At 39.2% G+C, this 16,032-nt stretch overlaps 1 protein-coding gene across 1 annotated transcript in view; it reads left to right on the top strand.

The window, feature by feature from the left end:
• Window positions 1-3,433: 3,433 nt before the first annotated feature.
• Window positions 3,434-16,032, top strand: part of ATG10 (autophagy related 10) — a 308,654-nt gene continuing 296,055 nt past the window's right edge. The window contains exons 1-2 of the mRNA XM_004374453.2: window positions 3,434-3,484; window positions 13,376-13,495. Of these exons, the coding sequence (XP_004374510.1) occupies window positions 13,388-13,495 (108 nt within the window). The 5' untranslated portion in view covers window positions 3,434-3,484; window positions 13,376-13,387. The remainder of the gene's footprint in view (window positions 3,485-13,375; window positions 13,496-16,032) is intronic.

The raw sequence follows: 16,032 nt of genomic DNA, 5'->3' as shown, positions 1-16,032 counted from the left end.
CCATAGCGAGGAGGAATAGGAAAATGAAGAAAAGAATGATAGGAAAGCTCCTGGCCCGAAGCCTGAAATCCCTTGAGGGAGCGTACGAGAAAGCCCCACCACTTCCGGGGCTATAGCAGCCCGAGATGAGAACGTCTGGGAAAGTTCCGCCTGCAGAAAAACACCGCCGCTCCTGGGGCTGTAAGAGCAGCCTGAAATGGACGCGTCCTGTACTTACCACTTTTAGGGATTGAGTGTGAGGATGTCTACAGCACCCTCACACGGGGCACCATCTGTCGCAACGGCGACGGTTGTCGGGACGGTGGAGTCAGTAACCAAACACCACTCTTACAGAGAAGTGGGGCCAGGAGGGTCACTCTGAGGGGTCGACCCCGGCTTCAGTCCCAGGAGTTTATTTATAGTCCATACAGCAAGCGGTAAAGCAAATAACAGAACAATGGGCTTTGGGTGCGGGCAAGGGAGAAGGAATTCAGGTAAACAAGCCAATCAGTAAAGGGACAATAGGTTTGGGAAAACAAGTCGTGACAAGTCTCAACATGTTGGGGACAAGTCTCAACATGCTGTGCAGCATAGAGGCCTGTGGGGGCTGCAGTTGTCAGTAGTGCAGCCATGTTTAAATGGCATATATCCCTACAACTTCCCCTATCTGGTTTGATATCTGGTTGCTCTGTCCTGTATTCTAGTCTTGGGTTGTTATCTAATGTAATTGATTTTCTAACCAGAGGACTCCTTTTAGTATGTCTTGTTAATTCTGGTTTGGTTTTTGTAAATTCCCTAAAGTTCTGTTTATCTGGAAATGCCCTAATTTTGCCATCGTATTTGAGAGACGATTTTGCTGGATATATAATTCTTGGCTAGCAATTTTTTTCCTTCAAGGCTTTATATATGTCATCCCATTGCCTTCTTGCCTGCATAGTTTCTACTGCGTAGTCTGAACTTAGTCTTATTGACTCTCCTTTGTAGATGAATTTTCATTTTTCCCTAGCTACTCTTAAAATTCTCTCTTTATCTTTAGTTTTGGCAAGTTTGATTAGAATGCTTCTTGGTGACTTTCTTTGGGATCTACCTTGTGTGGAGTTCGATGAACATCTTGGATAGATATCTTCTCATCTTTCATGATATAAGGGAAGTTTTCTGCCAACAAATCTTCAACAGTTCTTTCTGTATTTTCTGTTATCCCCCCCGTTCTGGTACTCCAATCACTCGTACGGTATTCCTCTTCATACAGTTCCACATAATTCTTAGGGTTTCTTCATTTTTTAAAATTCTTTTATCTGATTTTTCCTCAAATAAGTTGGTGTCAAGTGCTTTATCTTCAGTCTCACTAATTCTGACTTCCATTGCCTCATTGCTGCTCCTGTGACTTTATATTGAGTTGTCTAATTCTGAAATTTAATGTTAATCTTCTGGATTTCTGATTGCTGTCTCTGTATGACTTCTTGCAGCATATTAAATTTGTCATTATGCTCTTGAGTAACATTGTTAAGTTCCTCTGTTGCTTTGTCTGTGTGTTCCCTGGCTTGTTCTGCGTTTTGCCTGATCTCCTTATCTCTTGAAGAGTACTGTATGTTAATCTTTTGTATTCTTCCTCTGGTAATTCCAAGAAGTTCTCTTCCTCTAGAAGATTTCTTGATTCTTTGTTTTGGGAGCTTACTGAAGCCATCAATGTCTGCCTCTTTATGTGATTTGATATTGACTGTTGTCTCCAAGCTGTCAATAAGTTATTATATTTACTCATTTTATGTTTGCCTACTGTGTCCTAGCTTCTTGTTTTATTTTGTTTTGATATGCCCAAATAGGCTGCTCGTGTGAACTAGTTTGATTATTGGTGCCTTTGAATCGCTCATGTTCTGTCACCAGGTGGTTAGATCTGTCATTAGGTTTGTGAGCCCAGGAGTCTGTTTACTTTTCTTGTATGAATTCAGCTCAGGTGTCCAGGTAGTCGCTCACCAAGTCTGTGGTGTAGGCTCTCACCTACAGTCCTAGACAGGCATGGGTGGTTAGTGTAGGCACAGGTGTCTGGCTGCAGTAGTGGAGTCACATCCTGAGCAAGGCAGGGGATTGATGGCTGCTCCTGAGTAACTGGGAGGAAAGCATGTCCCTGTTCCCTAGAGTACGTAGGTGGGTGGGTTTTGCAGCTGGACTATGAGCACCCAATGCCGTTGACTGTAAGGACTGGGAGGCAGCACTTATTCTTGGAATCCTGTGGCTAGGTGGCGTGGGTAGAGCCACCAGTCCTCAGGCCCCTGATGTGGGTAGGTGAGGAGCCTGCTTAATGACAGAGTGGTGTCAAATGTCACGAACCTGCCACTCTACCATATAGCTGATACAGTTGAAGTTATGCTTGAGGTATATACCCTGTTGTACTGTGGTAATGAGGGCCTACGTTGTTGAAATGAGCCCACACAGGTTTATGCAGGGGTGAACGGCATTCAGCGTCTGTGGACCCCTTATGCCTATGCCTAGGCAGAGGAGCTGTGCCTACCCTGAGTTCCTGGCTTAGGAGAGCCGCCAGATTATTTTTTCCTGTTTGTTAATTTGTTCCCTCTCCAAGGCCAGGAGAATGGCTCAGGGCACGTGACAGGTTCTACTTCTGGCCCAGGGGACTCAGCAATCACTGAAGCTGGCCTGGGACCCAGTGCAGAGCGGGGAGGGGCAGGTAAATGAGACAACCCCCAAAGGGGGTTGTCTTAGTCATCTAGTGCTGCTTTAACAGAAATACCACAAGTGGATGGCTTTTAACAAAGAGATAATTTATTGTCTTACAGTCTAGTAGGCTGCAAGTCCAAATTCAAGGCATCAGCCCTAGGGGAAGGCTTTCTCTCTCTTTCAGCTCTGGAAAGGTTCTTGTGATGCATCAGCCTTCCCTTGGTCTGGGAGCATCTCAGCGCAGGAACCTCAGTTCCAAACGACCTGCTTTGCTTCCAGCACTGCTTTCTTCATAGTGTGAGGTCCTCATGTGACTCTGCTTGCTTCTTTCTTTTATATCTCAAAAGAGATTGGCTTAAGACACTATCCAGTTTGGTAGACCTCATCGTTATAACCTCATCATAGTGATAGAGTTTACAACACATAAGGAAATCATATCAGATTACAAAATGGTACAGAATTATACAATACTGGGAATCATGACCTGGCCAAGTTGATGGATATTTTTTGGGGACACAGTTCAATCCATGACAGGGGTGTTTTTTGATCTGCATGGTAGGTCAGATGCAAGTACTTATTTTTCGCTGACTGAACACTGCTTTTCACTGGTTCTGGATGCCCTAGTAGACTCTCTGCCACTGGGTCTCTCCTGATGTGGAAAACGCCTCCCGAACACCACTGCCTAGCCATGGTGTTTTCAGTTGCCTCAGATGTATGTGAAAGCTGGACAATGAATAAGGAAGACCAAAGGAGAATTGATGCCTTTGAATTATGATGTTGGCAAAGAATATTGAATACACCATGGACTGCCAGAAGAACCAACAAATTTTTCTTGGTAAGAGTACACCCAGAATGCGCCTTAGAAGCGAGGATGGTGAGACTTTGTCTCGTGTACTTTGGACGTGTTATTAGGATGGACCAGTCCCTGGAGAAGGACATCATGCTTGGTAAAGTAGAGGGTCAGCCAAAAAGAGGAAGATCCTCAAAGAGATGGGTTGACACAGTGGCTGTAATAATGGGCTCAGACATAGCAATGATTGTGAGGATGACGCAGGACCAGGCGGTGTTTCCTTCTGTTGTACTTAGGGTTGCCATGAGTTGGAACTGACTCGACAGTACCTAACAATAACAACAGGAACAATTACATATTTTTAGGAAAGAGTCTAAATATAAAGTTACAATAACATGGCAGCATTTTGGAGAGGGACTATAGGAAGATGTCCACTTTAATTAGTCAAAAATGATCTGTCATGTTTAAATGTATACATAGTATGTTCTGTGATAATCATATTTTTGTATATTGTCATGGATTGAATTGTGTCCCCCAGAAAATGTGTGTAGCAACTTGGCTAGGTCTTGATTCCCAGTATTGTATGATTGTGTAATCTGATGTGATTTCCTTATGTGTTGTAAACTCTATCACTATGATGTTATATGTGATCTCCTTATGTGTTGTAAATTCTATCACTGTGATGGGGTTATGCTGATGAGGTTTACAAGATTAGATAGTGTCTTAATCCAATTTCTTTTGAGATGTAAAAGAGAGAAGTGAGCGGAGACACATGGGAACCTCATACCACCAAGAAGGCAGTGGCAGGAGCAGAGCGCATCCTTTGGACCTGAGGTTCCTGCACTGAGATGCTTCCAGGCCAAAAGAAGACTGATGCATCACAGGGACCTTCCTCCACAGCCGACAGAGAGAGAAAGCCTTCTTCTGGAGCTGACATCCTGAATTTGGACTTGTAATCTACAGGCCTGTGAGAGAATAAACTTCTTGTTAAGCCATCCACTTGTGGTATTTCTGTTAGAGCAGCACTAGATGCCTAAGACATATATGATCTTAAATTCTGGGGAAATTTAGTCATATTTATTATAGTGTTTTAGTCTCATGATTCTGATACACACTGATTTATATTGATTTATAGACTCATAAAAAGGAAATGTGTATGACCAAAAAAATTATAAAGAATCAGTTCCACACACATTAGATTAAAAATCACATAAAAAAATGTAGAGTGGTAGTGAAAAAACTTGTTTTTAATTAAAAGGAAGGATCATTTAAACAATGATTTTATACAGTTTTAAAATTCACTGGGGCCACTTTTCTGAAAAGATATATTTGAATAGCAGCCGAATAAGCTTCTTTACATATCTAGTGTGAGTGCTAACCTGTAGTTTGGAAAGACTGCTTTAACTTAGTGGGGAAAAAATTATTGTAGCTTTTCAATCTTTAGCCTCTGCTGAAGCAGTTAAAAAAGGGTTTTGATTGTTTGAGCTTAGTAAAAAAAAAAAAAAAAAAAACAGCTGTTCAGCAAGAGTGAGACTCAAGCAAAACAGATATATTAACAACTTATACTTTATGACATGAGGAACTCTGACTCATTTCTAACTTTTACTTATAATCAACAATGAGAGGTTCTGTTTAAGATGAGATGAGAATTGAAATTAGCCTTTTCTACTGAGAGTTTACCTGCCTTCTGTTTTCATCTTTAATCAGGATTTAGTATGATAGCTTAAGTCTGAAAACATAGGCAGTTTACATGTCTAAGGTTTTTCATTTGTGAAATAAGAACTATTTTTGCCACTCTTGGTTAATATGCTGCAGTTGTCGTTATTTCCATTTTTGACCTTATTTTCAGCCATCTCATACTAGCAAGTTGTCTTAGTCATCTAATGCTACTGTAACAGAAATACCATAAGTGGATGGGTTTAACGAAGATAAATTTATTTCTTCACAGTAAAGTAGGCTAAAAATCCAAATTCAGGGTGTCAGCTCCAGCAGAAGGCTTTTTTCTCTGTTGGCCTTCTCATCAGTCTTCCCCTGGACCCCGGGTCCAAAGGACACGCTTTACTCTTGGCGCTGCTTTCTTGGGGGTATGAGGTCCCCCATTCTCTGCTTGCTTCCCTTTCTTTTTAGCTCTTGTAAGATAAAAGGTGGTACAGGCCACACCCCAGGGAAACTCTGTTTACATTGGATCAGGGATGTGAACTTAGTAAGGGTGTTGTTACAATCCCACCCTAATCCTCTTTAGCATAAAATTACAATCACAAAATGGAGGACAACCACACAATACTGGGAAGCATGGCCTAACCAAGTTGACACATATTTTTTGGGGGACAGGATTAAACCCATGACAGAACTTCTGCCTCTACTAGTCTATAAATTTGGTAGAGGACCAAAGGCTATTACAACTTGAAAAGTACATATAAAAATGTTGCTTGTATTATATTTTCATTTTTAATGAGTTGAGAACATTCTTGCTTGAATAAAGAAACAGTAATTATTAAGTGATTTTTCATTATGGTACTTTATGATGATTTGAGTTGAGATGGATATCTTTTTAATATAGCATAGTTCCTAATTTTGTAATCAAGCCTTAAGTGTTTGTATTATAGTATGTGACATCCTTCAGTGAATCCCAGTCCTTAATAATTTAAAAAAAATTCAACCAAATATTAATTAGTGTTTTGATGTTCAGTCATCTTGCTAGTAGCACAGTGCTGTTAATTGGATAAACTATGGCTATTGAGTGAAATTTTATGTTTCAACTAACATTTTGAATAGTTTAGTAAACCTCAAGTAACTGGAAAGCTTAGGGAATGGAGTGTTTTTACTTAGTTCAGTTTTGTTATTAAGTAAGGGTTTGTTTGGAATTTAAAATAATCCAAAATATATTAGTATGCTTTCTAAATCAAGTTTAATTTTTCTTTAATTTTGTATTTCTCAATATATGTCAGCATCATCAAAGTTAGAAAGACTATTTCTCTGATTGCTCCTTTTCAGTCTTTCTATTCTAGTTCTGCATCCTCTCCCTGAGTGATCCAATGTGTTCTGTTAGTGTCTATATAATGGTGATTTAGAGTCAATATCTGCAGACCAGATCTCTCTTTCCTTCTGAATTCCAGACCCACGTCAAAATGCCTACTAGACCCTTTCATCTGTGTGCTCTACAGCCATGTCAAACTCAGTGTAGCTCAACTAAACCCATTTATTTTCCCAAATCTACTCTTCCTCCCAGGATCTCTGTCTGGTCAATACACCATCACTTAAGGCCCAAAGCTGTGAGTCTTTCTGGTATCTTCTTTCTCTCCTACCCCTCACATAGTAAGACCATCAATAGTAATGCATATACTATCAAAATGTCTTTTGAAGCCTTCCTCTTCTGCCCTACTGCCACTCTTTAGCTCTGTTTAGCATCATTATACCTCTTTTGGATTACTGTAAGAGTCTTTCAACTGGTCATCCTGCTGGGCAAGACCTGCAGTCTCCACTGGAAGCCAAAATGCAGATCCGATAGTTCACCCCCATGATCAAAACCCTTCTGAGCCCTCAGGTTCTAAGTCCTTCCTTTCTTCGTCAGCACTAGTTCTCCCAATACTCTGTCTCCAATCTTACGTTGTTATTGTTATGTGCCGTCCAGTTGATTCCAACTCATAGCAACCCTATAGGATAGAATAGAACTGTCCCATAGGATTTCCAAGGCTGTAATTTTTACGGAAAGCAGACTGCCACATCTTTGTCCCTCGGAGCTGGAGTGGCTGGTGGATTTGAACTGCCCACTTTTTGGTTAGCAGCTGAGCGCTTAACCACTGCTCCACCAGGGCTCCTCCTCAATTATTAGACCTTTTATATTTAGACTTTGGCACATTCTCTTTCCTTCGTCTCCCTTCTTTTGTTTAGTTATCTCCTGTTCTTCCTTTTGTGTCTTCTTAGATGTCATTGTCTCAACTTGTATCTACACTGAAGGACTTTTTTTTTTTTTTAATCAGAATTCTATTTGTAACTTGGAGATCTCACTTACATTTCTGAAACATTTAATAGACTGCCCCAGGGGAAGCCCCTGCAGTTTATCTTCTCTTCTATACTAACCTTTCTGTACTTGGTGCTTTCTCTTCTCAAACTTGTTCTCCCACTGTTCCCCCACCCTCTTAGATTTTCCATTGTGATCTCAGGAGCACATATCCATGGTAAACAAACTCATGTAAGCCTTTAACCCAGCACTTCCTGTACTACATTCTGTAGAGTAAGTTGTGAAAAAGTGTTCCTGGGAAAAAGTGTTCTATGGTCCAAAGAGTTGGGAAGCCCTGTTCAGAGCTTTAATGTGCCTTGTGAATCTCTGAGTTGGAGGTGATGAGTGGATGTAGTGGATCATTTCCCACCCTAAATCTCATACAATGTTAACATAGTCACAGAACAGTGCTTCTGCCAACTAGTTTAAAGGAAACTTGGCTCTTAAAAAAATATTGAAGCCCTTTGAGTGGTAGTCACTTTTTCCTCCACCCCACAAAGCTCAGGGTGTGGAGATTGCTGGCAGCCCCTTCCTCCCCAGGACCACTTTTAGCCTGCTGCTTCTCCAGCTTCACATAAACCCTTCTTTGAGGCGCCTGTAATTCAGCTCTGCCAGATCCAGGTTTTTTCTCACATACTATTCCTGTCCACTGGTAGTGGCTGCCTTTCACACCATCTTGAGAAGGAATCCAAGGCTGGGTTCTGGTTCATCAGAAACACCTATACTGGTTGGTTAGTGATTGTTCTGTATGGACTCAGCCACTAGTATCATGTATCAGTTACCATCTCTGTGCTATTCTGTTGAGCACCGTTTGCCCCCTGTCACTTACGAATCTCCCTGTTGATTTTCTGTATTCTTTGAAGATCTCTTCACCCCAGCAAATCTCAGGATAATCCTAAGTGACTTCCCTGTCCATGTGGAAAACACCAAACATCATAGCCTCACTTTTTAAAAAACTTCCAGAACTTTAGTGACCCTCATCTCCAAGCTACTTTATATACCCATTCCCATGGCCACAGCTGAGACCTTGTCAAGTTCTGAAATCTCATATTCTTCCAATTATTTCATTTTTCTCTCTTCACTACTGCTGTTCTTAGCCCTTTTTGATATCTCGTATTCCTTGCTGCCTCTGTAATTTCCCAGCCCTCTCTTGGCATCTTTTCCTTTCCTACCTAATTTGCAACTCTGAACTTTTCTGATTAACATATTCTGTTCCTTCTTACAGTCTTATCTTTCCACTGAATCAATCCAGCAAAACCTCTACCTTGTATGCATGCTTATGCAGCCCTCTCTGCTGGTTCCTACACATGGGGAGCTGAGAACTGCCAAAGACAATCACACCACTTTGCAGAGTGTTGTACTGCACTAGAATTTCTAGGTGTTCAGTCTCTGTTGGGCCTTTACTTCTGTCTATTCATCCTTAAATGCTGCCCTCTTATTTCTATCACCAGCAATTCCAAGTCTACACTAGTTTTCTCAAACATTCTCTTTTCACCCCTATGCTCTCATTCTCTGCAGCACATCTTGTCTGTGTCTGCCTCAAAAAATCTTGTGACCATCAAACTTCCTTTTCCTTAACTTTGAGTCCCCTTTGAAGAACTTCTCTGAATTTTATATTCATTCTCAAATGCCTTTCCGCCAGTTGCAAGGGGCGAGGTGTCTACTGAATTGTTAAAACTCATCCTCCTGTGCTGTTGACCACATCCTCTCCCAATACCTTTAGGAAATTGCTTCATCAGCCACTTTCTTTTTTCAACTTTGCCCTCTCTACCAACCCCCTTTTCTCAGTTGTTACATGGGGTGGTTATGAGTCGAAAATCTACTCGACAACACCTAACAACAAAACAATACAGATTATTTACTCTTTTTCATCTGAGGAGAGGGGTAGCCACACCTTTGGGTTGTGTGAGGATTAAGTGGGAATGTGACCAGTCCAGCATAGTGCTTGACATAGTAATCAGTCAACAAGTGCCAGTTCTGATGGTGCTTATCACTAATGAGGAGAATATGGGAATTTACTTGGTCTGACTTTTTTCATTGAGAGGCTTAAACTGCTTGATCTACAAGTTTCCTTCCAGCTCTAAAAATTCTCTTTCTATAAACAGTGTTTCATATTTTGGACAGGTTCATATACCAAATATATGGGTATCCTTTGACATGTCACATTTGTAGACTTCAAAAAGTAGATAATTAGGTGATCATAACCTTACACCTTGAATAAAAACAATTTCAGGCTTTAGAATCATTTGTTTAGTGAGTTGAACTCTAATAAAGTGTGAAGAACAACTTAGCTCCACTAATCACTGTCGCACTATCTATACAAGAGCTAAGGCTGGAGGTAGAGAAGGAAGTTCTGAGGAGCTTTTTTAGAAGCATTAAAAGTGGAATAAAATCCAGCTCTTGAAACTAAACTTGTGGAAACACTACACTTTTTGCTAAATGTTGTTGTGTGCTGTCGAGTTGATTCTGACTCATAGCGACCCTACAGGACAGAGTAGAACTGCCCAATAGGGTTACCAAGGTTGTGCTCTTTTTGGAAGCAGACTGCCACATCTTTCTCCTGTGGAGTGGCTGGTAGGTTTGAACTGTCGAACTTTTGGTTAATAGCCGGGCGCTTAACCACTGCACCACCAGGGCTCCTTTTTTGCTAAACACAGGTCCTATTAAAATGTAATGCAACAAGATACCCCTTGAACTTGGAATTGAAGCTATTTCTGCAGGTCACTTTCAGCCAAGTAATAGATTGGCTTATAAAATGAACAGTATCAGTGGTGAGTAATGTGCTACCTTAAACAATTAACTATATGAGACCAAATGGTCAACAGTTACCCAGAAGCAAAGATGAGAAGGCAAGGAGTAGAAAGGAAGCTAGATCAATGGAAATAGAACAAACAGAATGGAAATAATAAGAATGCTGATTGATACATTGTAAAAATTATAAACAATGACATGGAACAATTTGTATAAAAATTGTTAAAGACAAACTTAATTTGCTATGTAAACTTTCACCTAAAACACAATAAAATGTTATTAAAAAAAAGAAATAATATGGAATGGAAAAACTATATAGTCAATGAATTAAAAAATATTAATTAATTAATCCATCCATTCATTCTCAAGCAAATATCTATTATGTGCCCATTATGTGCCAAACTCTCTGCTAGAAGTAAATCGGTGCTTAATGCCATTTAACATACCTCTCGGGCAATTTAACATGACGGAGGAGGCTGTTGGAATACGCCCCTTGAGAGGACTGGCAGCTGCCTGCTATGAAGATGGTATGTAAAAACCACGCCACTCAGTGGCTGCAAATATACTTTATTATGCTACAGGTAATATTCAAGAATGATAAGCAGTACCTTATTTATTACATATCTATCCATTTATCCTTTCCATAAATTTTAAAGAGGGGGTTTAATATCTTCCTATGTAGGAAACTCCAATGTTCATTATGCTACTTATTCATTGATGTAATGTTTGAATGAAGCTGTCTTTTGTGAAAACTGTTGAACAAAGCCCAGATTTCCATTTACAGCTGAATTGAGAAGAAAATTAAAAATGTACATTTACTTTGTGAACCACCTTAGTAGGTGGTTCCAGGAGATCAAAGTTGAGATAATCCAAAAGAACAAAAGCAAAATAACAGTGCTAAAAGCAAGTATCTTAAAGGATCATTTGCCTTGGGATCATTTACCCCCACTTATTTTAGTGGACACAGCACTGTGAGGCATCCCATGGCTTGGGCTTAGTTTTCAATTTTTTTTTGAAAAGAGACTGCAGATTAGGGTAAGGATAAGGCTTGGCAGAAAAGACTCCCCTAGGAAAAAAGAGGCCAAAACAAAAACCGAACCACTTGCAGTCGAGTCGATTTCTGACTCATGGTGACCCCACGTGGCAGAGGCTAATAAAACTGGAGTCTGAGATTGACTTCTTTTTTTTAATTTTTTTTTTATTGTACTTTAGATGAAGGTTTACAGAACAAATAATTTCTCATTAAACAGTCAGTACAGATATTCTTTTATGACATTGGTTAACAACCCCAGGACGTATCAACACTCTCCCTTCTCGACCTTGGAGGACCTTTTTTTTTTGGTGAAAATATACATAGCCAAAGATGTACCACTTCAAAAATTTTTACATGTACAATTCAGTGACATTGATTACGTTCTCCCAGTTGTGCTGCTATTCTCACTATCCTTTTCCAAATTATTCTATCACCATTACCTTCGACTCACTGCCCCCTAGGCTTCCCATCAAACCTTTTGAGTTGCTGTTGTCAATTTGATCTCACATAGATAATTCTTTTTTCTTTTTTGTGCTTTAGATGAAGGTTTACAGAATAGTTTCTCATTAAAGAGTTAGTACACATTTTGCCCTATGACAATGGTTAATGACTGAGATTGACTTCTCGTTGATACTTATAAACTACTTGGAAGAGGATACAGGATTAAAGTGAAGGGCAACTCAAGCACAAGAGCCTTCATTTTTAAGTTCCCAGGAAGCACCAACTGAGTCTTCTTCCTGGTGTACCATACTTCAAACAAACAAACACACAAACCTGTTGTCGTCTAGAACTGCCCCATTGGGTTTCCAGGGAACGATTGGTGGATTCTAACTGCTGACCTTTTGGTTAGCAGCTGAGTTCTTAACCACTGTGCCACCAGGGCTCCACTTAGGGACATTTGAAAAAGAATTAGCAAACAGTCCCTGTAATGCAACATTAAAAAACCACAATAAAAATAGGTCAATAAATGAGGATAATATGTTGGCTGTATTTTTAGGGCAGGAGGGTGTCAGAAGCATGTCTGAGGAGGCTTTGAGGAAGAGGGCACATGATCTATTGAATCCCATCGCTAATGGGGGGAGGGGAATGTCAGATTTTGTGTGTGTCATCATATTTATAACCTCTCTTTGATAAAAAGTGCATTTTAGTACCCATGAGAACACCAGGCTAGACAATCTAATTAGTCTATCTAATATAGTTTTAAAACTATCCAGAGGGTCAAAGGAAATCTGTTAAAAACAACAAACAAGCATGCAAGCAAGCAAACTCACACCATTGCATTCTTAAATATCAGAGTGTCACTTTTATTACGAGTAAAATATCAAGAAATGTGCAGTTGTTTGGGTTTCTAAATATCCTTCCTTTTTTAAATTAAATTAATTGTAATATTTCAAGAAGAGAAAGAATAGCAACTGATATGTTAGGAAAAAAAAATTATAGCACTCTACTGATTTCAGGGTATTCAATGATGTATCAATTATTGATATGCACTGCAGTCAACACGCCAAAGACTCATATCCCTCCAAGTATTTAACAGAGAACTGAATACAGTCAAAGCAGAACTAGGAGCTGTACCAAAGAGTTAATAAATGTGTCCCTTTGAACATTGAACAGAGGCAATATATTTCAGTGTAAAGTCTTTGGGCAAGTTATTGAAACTGGATGTGCTCTACAAATGATAGCTATTATTTGATTTTTAGTTCAAGCAATCTAAAAATTCTGTTCTAAGACAGATTCTTAATTTTTTTCTTACCCAAATAACTTGTATATTTTAAAATATAGGTAATATACAAGAGGTTCTAGTTTAATGAAATCTGTCTGAAGTTTTCAAACGTGATTTTTATAACTAAAAAAATAATGTAACAGTAAGGATTTATTCTGTATTTGACATCACTCTTGTCATTATAAAAATCATAGATGTGCACTTGTTACAAATCTTGGGATTTCTGGTATTCATACCGATCACATTTTGTTCCTGATAGAAAAATGGATGGGGTGAGAAAGATGGAAACAAAACAATTTTTGGAATGGCCCGGAGGTTATTTTCCCTTCTATATTCCAAATTTCGGTTTGTTTAAGGAAATAAACAAATCAGAATTCCTTTCAGTATTCATTCCACAGTTAATGTTAATACTTAGTTTTTACATTGCAGTTATCACTTAACATGGAAGAAGATGAGTTCTTTGGTGAAAAAACATTCCAGCATTATTGTGCAGAATTCATTAAACATTCACAGCAGATAGGTGATGGTTGGGAATGGAAAATTTCAAAGGTAAGAACAGAAATTTTTGTTTCTTTATTTAAATGGAGGTTTTGGTGATTTTTGTTGTTTGTTTTTTGCTATGTAAAACCTCAGTAATTGAAACTAATGTGTGAAAGCTAGTTTGATTTAGTAAAAGGCCTGAATTGAAGAATGTTTTAAAACAGATGTCTGTTTTATTAGTTCAGCTATATATACTCAGTATAATTAGACTAATGAAGTGTTATCTAGAAAGGTCCTTAGGTGACCTGTTTTAATTTAATAGATAAGAATGCTTAGCATATTAATTATCTGAATGTAAACAGATGCTTCTGTGGTGCTTCAAGCCATTTGTTTATACTACTGATTTTCTTAGGAAACTGCTTTTGTCCAGAGAGTGAAAAGATAATCCTGAAGCCAAACCATAGTCAAACAATCACAAATTCTGAAATATTGAGGACTGTGTTAATTGGGAATATCTTAATAATGTAGATACATTCCAAAACATTTTTGTTTCTCTTCAGTAATAATAATGCAAAACTCCTATGTACTCTTATTTCCATACATAGAATTAGTAAGGTTCTCTGCCAAAAGCTTCTTAAGAGTTCCTTGAAATCCCTTTCTTAGAGAATAACTAAGTTTTCTCTGCTTGACATTTTATCTGATTCCCGAAAGAGTGATAAATCCCGATTCTCTGCTGATTGGTTCTGTTTCCTAAAAGCACTCAGAGATTTCAGTAGTTCTGGCCTGATTCTCATGATTCAGGAAGATGCGAGTTTTGATCAAGTTCAGAATGTCACTGGGGAGAGAAAATGTGACTTCCTCTTGGGTCATCTTCTGGCTAAGGTTAGACAGGGTGGCTCATGGGCTGGTTCAGAGATGTAGGGTTATTCTCTCATGGTAGATTCCAGCCCTACTCTCTAAATTAGTGACTGGACAGTCCATCAGCCCCTAGGGAGTCTTCTGGTCTAGGATAGCATGCTCTTACTAGTACCTTTTATTAAGTTTGTTCCTGAGTATTTTATAATTTTCTTTGATATTGTGTTTGGGATTTTCATTTATCCTATTTCTTCTGTGGTTATTGCTGATATATAAAAGAGTGGTTAATTTTTGTATATTAGTTGTGTAACCATTCAGTTACTGTTATGGATTGAATTGTGTCCCCCAAAAATGTGTGTCAGCTTTGCTAGGCCATGATTCCCAGTATTGTGTGATTGGCCACCATTTTGTGATCTGATGTGATTATCCTACATATTGTAAATCCTTAACCTCATGATGTTAATGAGGCAGGATTAGAGGCAGTTATGTTAATGAGGCAGGACTCAATCTACAGGATCAGGTTGTATCTTGAGTCAATCTCTTTTGAGATATAAAAGAGAGAATCAAGCAGAGAAGATAGGGACCTCATACCACCAAGAATGAAGAACCAGAAGGGGAGCGTGTCTTTGGACCCACGGTCCCTGCACTGAGAAGCTCCTAGACCAGGGGAAGATTGATGACAAGGACCTTCCGCCAGAGATTAAAGCTCCTTCCCTTGGAGCTGGCACCCTGAATTCAGACTTCTAGCGTCCTAGACTGTGAAAAAATAAATTTCTCTTTGCTAAAGCCATCCACTTGTGATATTTCTGTTATAGCAGCACTGGATAACTAAGACAGTTACCTTACTGAATTCTTCTATTAGTTTTTATAGTTTTTCAGTGGTTTCTCTTGGGTCTTCTAGGTATAGTGATGTCACCTACAAATGAAGAGTTTTTATGTTGTGTTCTTTAGGATATTTCTAGTATTTTATGCATCAACTAGAAAATGTTAAGGCTCCCTGTGTGGTGCAAATGGTTAAGCACTCATCTACTAGCTGAAAGGTTGGCAGTTCAAACCCACCTAGAGGAGCATCAGAAGATAGGCCTGGTGATCTGCTTCCAAAAGGTCACAGCCTTGAAAACCCTGTGGAGCAGTTGTCTGCACGCATGGAGTCTCCCTGAGTCCAAATCAACTCAGCAGCAACAGAAAATGACAAGTACTTGTGATAACAGGTCTCTTTGTCTTGAACCTGATTTTTAATATTATTGCATCAGGCGTAGAATGACCACAATAATTTTTGTGGTTATTGTATTGTAAGGCTTAAAATTTCAAGTGCTGCCTTAACATCTTTGACCTTCACAGAGCCCCAAAGGCCTAACCATGAGTTCCACTGTTCTTTGCCAGATACGCCCCCTACCCAGTGGAAAAGGCTCCCCACGTAGCTAGTTTCCCTATTAGAACTTTGAGGGGCTGGAAATGTTATGTGTGAAGGAACAGAGAATTATCCTGCCTAGATACCAATAGCATCTAGCCCCACTGACAAATACTGATTTAGAAGTATTCACCTTATTCTGCTTAGCTGCAGAAGAGCTGTTATGAAGATTCAATATATGCAAAGTATGCTTAGCTCAAAGCTTAATACATACTTCTCTCAATAAATAGCAGTGATTGTTAACTGTTTTTATTATCACATGGTTGTTCATTTAAAGTGCTTGGCATAGTACATGTTAGATACCATTGTAGAAAATTAGGCAAATACTCAACATTGTAAA

The sequence above is a fragment of the Trichechus manatus genome, unplaced genomic scaffold, assembly GCF_000243295.1.
Source record: "Trichechus manatus latirostris isolate Lorelei unplaced genomic scaffold, TriManLat1.0 scaffold00029, whole genome shotgun sequence".
Lineage (NCBI taxonomy): Eukaryota > Metazoa > Chordata > Mammalia > Sirenia > Trichechidae > Trichechus > Trichechus manatus.
Note: the sequence above shows the minus strand (reverse complement) of the source record. Positions and strands in the feature narration are given on the sequence as shown.